Raw genomic sequence first — 10,827 nt, 5'->3', positions numbered from 1 at the left:
TAAAAAACACTCGGATGAGACAGGGAAAAAATACGGTAGCAGAGTCCAGAGACTGGCTAAAGAGCAGCAGTCCCGCGAAAAGCAGGGTCAAGAGTAGGAGGGAGACGCTTTACGAGAAAAGTGCAGTTTTCAGCCCTTTCTTGAAGATTTCAGTGGATGAAGTGGTCCTCAATATAGATGAGAGTTCCACTTCTGAGGGGCTGCGAATGTAACAGCGGCCTCCCTAGATTTTTTTGTTTTCAGGCGTGGCACAATCAAGGTGTTGGTTTCGTCCGATCTAATGGATCTGATGTTTTGTTTTGTCGTGACTAGTTCTTTCAAGTACAAGGGCATGGTTCCATGTACACATTTATGTGTGATAAGAAGAAGCCTGAGCGCTACCCTAGCCTGAACAGGTAACCAGTGTAGACTTCGACGAGCTTCTGATACATGGTCCCTTCCCTCCATATATGAGGTCAGACTCCAGCCGGGCACCTGAGACCTATGCCTAATATCTCCCCTAACTGTATTTCTACCTTCGTGGTTTGATGCATTGGCACGTTTTATTGAATAACAAACTGCATGTTGAAATTACAAATGGTTTATGTTTTGCTGTAATCATTTTAAACATTTTCACTAGAAAATATATTTTGCATTAAAACTATGCTGAAAATGTTTACATATGAGTTAGAAATATGTGTTTTTTCACCAATAAGGTTGTTTTTTCAAACAATGGCTGTCCCAACTATATGGGTATCTTAAAGGGTCTAAAAACCAGTTTGCACTTAAATCATTGATGCAACGTTTTCGAACTACAGAGGGAAGGACAACCCCCTAGTCACATGGTCCCTTCTCGACAGTCGTTTCACCACTCTGACTGCGCCATTCTGTACGACCTGTAAACGATGGAAATCAGATAGAGGCAGCCCAACGAGGAGGCTGCAACAATAATCGATCTTTGATCCGATTATAGCTCTAGCCAGTGTTTCGGAATTAGTTTCCGAGATAAAAGGTCTGAGGCAACGAAACAACTTAAGAAAATATGATGCCGATGAAACGAGGCTGTTCACTTGAGCCTGCATATTCAAGTTTTTGTCAAAATAGATGCCCAATGTTTTGACTTTACTCATGACATCTATTTGACAACTATCTATAAGAAATGACTTGTAGCTGGGACCCAACTTCTCTAGTTTGTTTTCTGAACCAATGAGTAAAAGCTCGGTTTTTGAGCTATTAATGGCTAGGCCATTGACCACCATCCACTATATATGCATATAGTAGAAGTAACACTGTCTTTGTATTGCTTCTTTCTCATATTTGTCTCCCTCCTTCGTCTTCTATACGTCTGCCTACACCTCGACATTTCTTGATCGAATAACATTTTACTTTATAAAAGTGTAAATGTAGCATAAAATAAATTGTACAGTAAAACAAAAAGAAATTTAGTGTGTGCTTAACCAAATTATATCTCACTCTGTAGGTACAATAATTTGTAACGAGGGCCCTCAATCCAGCGACTCAACAGTAGAAAGCAATAGCAGAAATATTAGCAATAGTAGAGCATACTCTTGAATGTGGATTGTGTTTTTTCTGCGATATTTTTTACACTGTTATTTTGCCTCACATTGTACTGGGCCATAACTTTGATCTCTATCGATATAAAAGAGGGTGAAGGTGGAGTTAAAATGATACAAGAAGGAACCCACTTAGTGTGGGATGGTTTTAAATTAATATGGGCCCATAATATTTCCACAAATTTCACTACCCTGCACAGAAACAGAACTGTCAGAAACACAGGCTGGTTACTCGATAACTGACCATCATGATCATGACTTTAACGTGTATGATATGAATGATCCCGATCCCTATACATTTATGTTGGCACATGTTGATCTCCATAGAGCCATACAACCTCCCTCAAGTGGTGATTATGTGAATGATGAAACACAGACCCACCCCAGCACCTGACACAATTTATTGGCAGCCGAGCTGTGGGAGGAGTGGGGAGGTAATGACTGGTATATTCCCATCCGATACCAAACATTATTAGAAGTCCAAGGTGGTAAAGGGGGGAACCGAAGCGAAAAAGGGGGGTGGGATGGAAAAGGTATGATGCTTATCATGGCTTGGGCTTAGATTCGGTGGAAGAGCCATGCCACCCAGATCAATCAAACAAATGGTATTCAGATATAAGTACAATGGCAAAGCAAGCAACTAATGAAAGCTGCTATGTGTGCTCCGTGATTCCCCATGCTCACGGGACCCCCAAAAATGTTACCACAAGAGGCGCCTATTGCTGAGGCTCAGTGTTTAATACATCTTGCACTGTGTAGAATTAAAAGCACCTATCAGGCGCACACTGTTTCATTACAAATGCTGCAAAACGAAAAGACCTGCCACCACAAGCCACAAGGGGTACTATGCGTCAAGGAGTTATTTTTTTGTGATTCAAGGGACAATGTTTGCCGACAACAGATGGCAGGAGGAACAAGTGATGTGCAAGACAGAGGCCTTGCGAGGACTGTCAGATGAAAAGCTCCAATGGATCAATGACACATGCACTCCTGTCTAGTCTCAGCACATTGCCAAACTAACGTGGGTCACTGCTCTCGAGAAGCCTATCAAAATACAACGTGAAATACCATACGAACTGTGCTTCCATGGAGAAGGGAAAATGCCTTGGGTGCAAACAAGGACTGCAACAAAACGCTCATTATGCCCAACATGAAGAAAGGAACAGCGGCTTTAATGGACACTTACTGTGTATGTGGCAAACAGGCGTACTTGCACCTTCTGCCATCATGGAGGGGCACTTGCGCTCTGGCAATGCTGCACTCCGCCCGGGTGGTAATACCAGAAAGCCATATCCAAGGGGTGAGGGTGCCAGCCAAGACGCCCCAGGCACCCTAGTCAACTACCAAAGAACCCCCTGCGTATGATGTCTTGTCGGAAGAGCAGCTGTGAGATAGTGTGTCACGGAAACGAAGGGCACCAACTTACATCTCCACAGAATCCTCAGAACTTTTGCCACAAATACCTGACAAGTTTAAGTTGTTTAGTTCCGCAGAAACCTTCTTTGCATCACTTGTACCAAGCATCCAAGCTCGAGCAAACGCAAAATTGTTGCAGATAGTCCGCTGGGAACTCATACAGCTGGCCAACACAGAAGCATTCAATGTCATTAAGGTGGAACTAAGAGCATTGTGGTTGATGACCATGCAGAACCGCTATGTCCTGGACCATCTCACAGCAATGGACAGCGGTCTTTGCTGAAAAATCGGAAGTACATGTAGCACTTTTGTACCCTCTGCCGATGCAGATAATGGAACTTTGTCGCACTTAATAGCAGCCGTGCACAACCTCGGAGAGAGAATGAAAGAAGGGCGAGTGCAGTCCAGCACGTGGTTCGACAATCTGTTTGAGTGGGTCCCGTCATAGCTCGGGATGGCTGTGAAGCTGCGGATACCTATCATCGTCTTTTTTCTGCTCATTGTCTGCGTGTGCCAGGTGGGACTTGGGTGCTGCGCAAAATCCATTCCTAACAGTGCAATGATGATGGTGATAATGGGCAACACAGCAAAGGTGGTTCAAATGACACATGAAGGACAGGTCCAGACAGGAGAAGAGGCAGAGCCAAAATATAGGATGACTGATATAATATATAAATAAAATAAAAACACAGGCTACGTTGTAGATCCTCTCTATTACACCACCATTAAAGCACCTCATAATTTAGAATGGTGCACGGAAGTATGGGTAGACCTGGCGGGATATGGGTGCTGTATGTATATGACCTGTATCCCAGATGAGTATGCACCGAGGGGGGAAAGCCTTAGGTCGGTGTGTCGGGTTTGGGTGCCAATAAAGGGAACCCCAGCCTGGCATGAAGCAGTGGCTGAGGAAAACAAACAGACGTTTGGAAGACTTACATTATTCGTTACTTAAGTAACAAAAGGGGGGAATGTAAGGGAGGGTCTCCCAGGCCCCCCTTCATTCCTGATGACGCACACGATATGCCCATTCATAACTGTGCATGGCCTAAGAGACACGAGACTCCATTTTGTATGAAATGCAGACTCCATTTTCTATTGGGCCGCACATACACACTGAACGCGAGCATACACCTCTCCCCTTCTCTCGACGTGCACAGCCAGGATGCCACCCCTCACCTCCTCCCCTCTGCCGGCTCCACGGCTGCCCTATTCTCACGGAAGCTTGGGCACAAATTGTTGCAAGCTTACACTGTATCTCTTCCTCTGAGATCACGGTCCTGTGGGTGACCTGGTTAAAGCCTGGCCATAGAAAAACCATCCATCTCCACAAATCTGCCTCCGCACTGACAAACCCCTCCTTGAGAATGACGTACCTTGAACCCCCTAACCTTATTTTCCTTTGTTGTAACAGTTGCAAGACCCGCGCTAATGTGCCACCCTAGTTCACCCCCATATATCTAATCCCGTGCGGCCATATATTTTTCCTGTACTAACAAATAGTAAAACACCCATGTTTGATCTAAAAAACGTCTGATCAATGTATTCTGAAATACTGTATTAGAGCAGGCATCCAGACCCATGTACCTTCACTCTCCCTGTGGCCCAGGCCAAATGTCCATGCGATATAGATTATGTTGAAGTTTATGTACCATATTAAATCTTGCATAGCCTAGTATGAAGTGTTAGTTAGCAAGAATTATAACTGCACGGACATCACCTGACCCTGCACCCCTCCCAGATGAGCCCAACGGACTCATGTGCCTCAAGAAGATGCAAGTTCAGCGCTGACCAATCCTGGAGCAGCACGATTATATGATCTGTAATGTCTTGTCTTCTCCAACCAATGAGCAATACCTATTGTATCCCCTATAGCACAAGTCATCAATGACGTGTTTTTGTACTATAATGTGTATTTTCTGTATCTTGGGCAGAGCGCTCTCCGAGTAGCACAGTTCTCTGCGTGCCCCATTTAACTTTATATAAATGCATCACTTTTACTCACTCGCAATTGGTCCTGGTCTCATTCCCTACTGGGGTGTGTCCATTGGTGTCTTGTTATTTCGTTGTATGAATGGGGAATGCCAGCTTTCACCGATGAAGAAAAAAAGTTTGAAAAGTTTCTCAAAAGTAGATAAAAAAGTTGAATTTCAAGGAGAGAAGCAACGAGGACACCAACACTTAAATGTGTGGTAAAAACTGAAGATGGCCACTAGAGGTGGAGCCAAGGAGGACCACTGTCATTGGTTGGGGCAGTATGACCCAAAGAGACAGCAATAGGCTACATAAGTAATAAGCAGTTTTTTTTTTTACTTTAAAGCAAAACTGCTTTATTATTAGCGGGGATACCCAGCCTGGCAGGGAATACTTTGTGAATCCATGAAAGATCCAATGCTTGAGAGCTTAATAAACAAAAAGTAATACTCCAGGCCATCACTGGATGGTGGTCTATGCACAGCATGAGAAACAAACCAATTTAAAATCTGAAAAATACATTCTGTAGATGCAAAAACAAAAGAAGAATTATATTGAGCCTTAAAACTCCTTGCAGAAATTCATGCACGTATATGGGTCTAGATTATATCCAATTCCCAGACCACTTTGCTATTGTGCCAGTCTAACCAAACTCATTAGCCACTAGGCATGCAATGGTGAGTGAGTTTTCCCCTTTCCCTTAACAGCCCAATCCGGATAAAGAGATGTTACTTGCTAGAGGTACTGTGGAAGGTTGAGGTTGATTACCCAATTCAATATCCGGATAGGCCACTAGGAATGACAAGCATTATTCTGTCACTCCTCCTCAGCAGTATTATTTACGAACCTGACATACAGAAAATAATTTACTTTATCAGAAACAACCACAAGAGTTGGGATATAATGACCTTAGCCCATTGGATTTTATATATTTATTTTATTAAGTCAAAATGGTCATACATTAATTTTAAATAATACAAAAGAAGAAAGAATTACAAAAAAATACAAAAAGGAATCCAACAATACTATTCCCTTCACCTGCAGAAGGGGACAAAGACTAGTTGAAAATGAAAGATTGGTATGCATGTTCACAGTCATAATTATTTTAATAAGCGTGCCGATCTAAGTGTTTCTGGAGCATCAATGGAGAAAGCAGCGCTCTCACCTACCATTTGGCACAGACCGATCTAGCGCTCCCGACATTTTCTCTCAATGTGGGGCGGGATCTTAATTTCTTGGCAGGTGACTGTGTCTGGCCCTGGGAGAATTGATCACGGAAGAAAAATAGGAAAAAAATGTGGATTATTTATTGTACAGGAGGTCTCAAACTTTTGCTGCCATTCATTTATTATCAGCTAGCGGAAGCACGCAGGCATTGGAAAGTTGCGCCAATGAGGCCAGACGCCATTCTCCCTGTCCAATCACGTTTCAACATTGGCTGGACATCTACAGGTTTTTTTGTTTTCTTTTTTTTTACAAATGGTGCAAAAGTGGACTTCAGTTATAATCTTTTGTATTTCACACTGAAGTACTGTTGGCATGGTTACAGCATGAGTCCTGTTCAAAAGCCATGCAGCAGTTGATGCCATTCCGAAAGCGATTCCAAAACAGATAACTTTGTCTAATTTGAGCATTTATTTTTTGAAGTCTGCTTGAATTCTTTTTCTATGAAAGGTTCACTCCTACAGAAAATGTCAGTTTATTTCCAGTGCGAATGCTTTTAAAAAAAATGCGTTTTAAACAATGCTATATTTAGTCCACCTTATTGCAACAGATCTAACAAAAGCCAGTTGATGGGTATTAGCAGAGTCTCTTGACAGGTGTGCACTTCCACAGCCAATGTTCACTTCCATTGTTTTTTTTAGGCTAAAGCCCTTTCAGTACTTTTATACTTTACAGTGCTCTGCACACGAATCCCTGCAGTAATCACTGACATCTTGCTAACAACAGCCCCTTCCATCTTTACTGTCCTGTCTTTCTCCCATGTTGGTCGGCGCCTCTCCACCTTTCTGGGCTTTGCTTAATTATTTTGTCACAAGAATACACGTTCCTGCAACCTACCAAATATTCACTTGAAATAAACCATACCTACCCTGTGCCTTTAATTTCTGTGGTCTATGCTCCAGAATCAACACCAGCCATATGAAATGCCATTGACCTTTATCCAGGTTGTGGACCGCACTGTATTGAAATGTCCTGACCGTTTCAGCTTCCCAACGCACCCCAATCTCAAAGGAGGATGCAAGGATCAGCCTTTTTTGAGCCAGACTACACACATTTATCCTTTCTTCGTTCCCCTCCTCAGAATGTGAAATATTTTAAAAATGGATGCACAACTAGGATTCTCAGGGGCTGCAAATCAGCTGGAAATTAGGATATCCAACAAACACTGATCCAGAGCAAGTATAAGCAATTGTAACTTGTGCTTATAGACTGAAAATTAAGTCAGCAAACCCCATAGTAAAAGGATCACCCCCAATTCGTACTCAACCATACATTTCTTTTGAAAGATCTAGATTTTGTTGTAGCACCATTTTGCATAAACCTACCCCAGCCACTAAAAGAGGCCGGGACCCCTGTAAACCAGGTAACCTATTTATGTAAATGTGAAGGGGTTTGGGGGCGGGCACACTTTGGCAGTATAGTAGTAGCCAATACTTTAATCAAAGCATTAGAAATCTGCACCGGGGAAATCTTTGGTTATGGACAGTATCAATATGTGTAAAGCACAAAGCACATCCAATCCTCATTTCATCCAGCTGTCTATCCAGAAACCTGAAAACCTGCATTTCGTTTTAGTAGTCTGATGGAAACATAATTTAAAAGACAGATAATTGCTCTGAAAACATGACCATAGCTTATCAAACAGAGAAAGATGTTTCATACTCTGATCTGGGTAAAGAAAACTCTCCTAAAGAACGACCACTGTATAGTTCTTCACACCCCATCATGCACATCTGCATTCTATTTCTGCGATTGTCATACTGTTAAGCTTCACCCATTACAAAGTGTGGTCATCTTTTATTGGCATACGCTGGCGCTAAAGAAAACACCACACTTACTGTGCATTTGTTAGTGCTGGATGTGACTTGGATAGCAACTATTTAACAACATTCTAGGCTACGCTCCACTACACCCAATCAAAAATATGTGACACAATCCTACTGCCTCCAATTTTTGTCCATCAACCTGCTGGCAATCGGAGCAGGATACAGTGATATAAAAGCATGTTTCCATACAGGCTGCAAGTCACGACAAAAGGAACAGAAGATACAGCTGCTTCTGACCAACTTTGTGAAGAAGCAGGGACTCTTCTTTCTCCGGGGAGGGGGGTTGCACACAATTTGAAGAAGATTCGTTCCCAGAAGCGCAACTGAGGCCCGAGCATTCAGAACAATTGGCAAGTTGGCAATGCTATGCTGTACCTTTCATGAAGAGAATTTACTCTGGTTCCAGTCCTATTGCACAGGTGTCACAGTGTCCAACAAGAGAATGGGATTCACACTTGGGGGCCACAGAAACTACTGATACACAGATCTCTTTTCTGGTCATATCTGCGTTCGACATCAAAGTAAATAAAGATCAGTTTAGTAAGCATTCCATATGAAAAGTAGTGGACCACAAAGGATCGGAACCAAATTCACCTAAACCCGACATCTCGGTTCTATTTCCACATTGAAAAATTGGGCTTCTTCAGCCTAGTGGTTTGACTTGTTCAGAATCGAATTACATTTTCTAGTAGGGTAGGGCATGATGCCCCTCCCTGGTTGGGCATAGCAGCCCCGCCTGAGGTTATGAGCCATAAATGGCTGTGAAAGTTGTTCACCTCTACCCACACAGTTGCTCGGTCTCAAGTCTCTCCTTTGTCACAAGTCTTCAGCTTTGAGAGAGAAGGAGAAAAGGTAGAGCAGGGTGCTTCCAATTGGTCAGTTGAAGTGTAAGCCACGCCTGCCGAGGCAGGCCGGTGTCCTCAAGCCTGCTCCTGCTGCTGCTGAAGCTGCTGCTTCTTCTTAACAGATATCCTCTTCTTGCGTGCTGCCAGCATCTCGTAGAAGGGATCAATGCTTACTGCTGCCCTGCAGAGTGGAGCAAGGAGCGAGGACAAAAGACAAAAAGGAAAATAATTAGAATAAATTACGCTAATAATTGTGCCAATTAGCCTTTTTCCAAGAGGTGACTTGAGAACAATGTGGTTGTGAAGATCACTTGATAAGTTGCATAAAAGGCAGATCCCTGATGAAGAATGTGGTCTGAAACGCATTGGATCAAGAATAGTGAATAAAAGCCTGTGGTTTTATGCAACTGAAGCAATCAGCACGAGTCATACTAATCAAGAATTTCTTGCGACCATAATTATATAAATGATTTATGTATAAATGAAACAGCAAATGGTTTAACCAATAAGGGTTAACACAGCCACTGACTAGGACGGCAACCATTCTACAGTATGGTCGTCCTGACCAAACATAGGAAGTGACTACGAAATTAATTTTTGAAGAACTAGGAACGCTATATTTGACTAATGCACTGTGAGAACTTCACTGTCTCCCAAAGCTACGTAGGGTGGGTCTGGAATATAAACATTCAAAAAGAGCAGGCTTGACCACTATTTTTACTACACCTCTCTGTATCGTCGTCAAGTTCAGTGAGCGTTACAGAGATTTGTAATTTTTATGCTTCATACACTCTCCTGGTGAGACCCCCAGCACTTTTTGCTGGACATCTGGACCTTTTTCTTTCATTCCTGAATGAGTGGAGCTTTTTTCAACTCAATCTTATGTCTTTTGGAACTCTATTCTTTGTACTCTACCTGTACTATGGCGTCGGTCTGCTCCATAGCTCTTGAAGGTATCTGTGTTTTTACTACGGCAGCAAACTACTAAGGACAGTGTTGCTGGGGACCCTTACGGTCTTCCTTTACGATTACTTTTTCTGTATCCTCAAGTAACTACCGTTCTTAAAGATAGAGATACTTAGTATCTCTTCCAAAATCTATAGTCCCGAGTTTGGCACACACCACCTTCAGTGGAGTGCCAATGGTATACCTAGTGTCCCCATTCTCTCTGCTCCAGTGACTTTTTAGTCACATAGACAATCTCCTAGTTATGGCTGGTGGCAGTGGACCTGTTCTACCAACTATTGTGTAATTTTTATATTGCAGGCTATGACTGATGGGTAAGAATTAGTGCAGTCCAACTGGTATGGGACTACAAAAGATGTATTTCTTGGTATTAGTTAATCCACCTTTTAATACAGGCCTGTACAATACAAGTTGGTAGTGTGACTGAGCAGCCACGCTTACCTTAAAGAGGTGTAACGTGAGCTGTAGAGCTGTACAATGAAATCAGCAAATGGTGGTATTCAAGTAAACACTTACACACTTAAAGTTACATAATAAATTATGTATTATTTACACACAAAGATATTTAAAGCATTCTTTAAAAAACAGCAATTAGTTGTAGCATTAATTCCAACTTAGGATTCAATTAAAAAAGTGAACAATAAAGCAGGTGAGTAATTCATTCATACATTACACATGTTCCAGCACCCAGAGGTGACCTCAGTCGAGGTCAGTATAACATTTATATTGGCATCACCTTAGCAGTATTGAGTAGTTTTTTAAGGAAGGGAAGGTTAGGGTTAGATCAGAACATACTGATAGGTTGTAAGAACAGTTAGATTCTCCCAAAGGGATGCAGCCAGTCTATTATCCCAGCATTAAAGTGTTCAACATTTAAAACCTGTAAGGGAATAAGCACTGCCAAAGCCAAAAGTGTTAGAAGGAGGCCTTTAGGGAGTCAGGACAGTTCTGACACTCTTCATCATAGCAAAATGTTCTTAAATAGTGTTCAAAAGAGAAATCACAGCAACTCAAGAGGAGCCG

General features: G+C 42.4%; 1 protein-coding gene across 1 annotated transcript in view; it reads right to left on the bottom strand.

Moving 5' to 3' along the window:
* Positions 1-5,860: 5,860 nt before the first annotated feature.
* Positions 5,861-10,827, bottom strand: part of CYTH2 (cytohesin 2) — a 482,465-nt gene continuing 477,498 nt past the window's right edge. Inside the window, exon 12 of the mRNA XM_069637143.1 lies at positions 5,861-9,019. Within this exon, the coding sequence (XP_069493244.1) occupies positions 8,914-9,019 (106 nt within the window). The 3' untranslated portion in view covers positions 5,861-8,913. The remainder of the gene's footprint in view (positions 9,020-10,827) is intronic.

The sequence above is a fragment of the Ambystoma mexicanum genome, chromosome 1q (genome assembly GCF_040938575.1).
Source record: "Ambystoma mexicanum isolate Mex_15411 chromosome 1q, UKY_AmexF1_1, whole genome shotgun sequence".
Taxonomy (NCBI): Eukaryota; Metazoa; Chordata; class Amphibia; order Caudata; family Ambystomatidae; genus Ambystoma; species Ambystoma mexicanum.
Note: the sequence above shows the minus strand (reverse complement) of the source record. Positions and strands in the feature narration are given on the sequence as shown.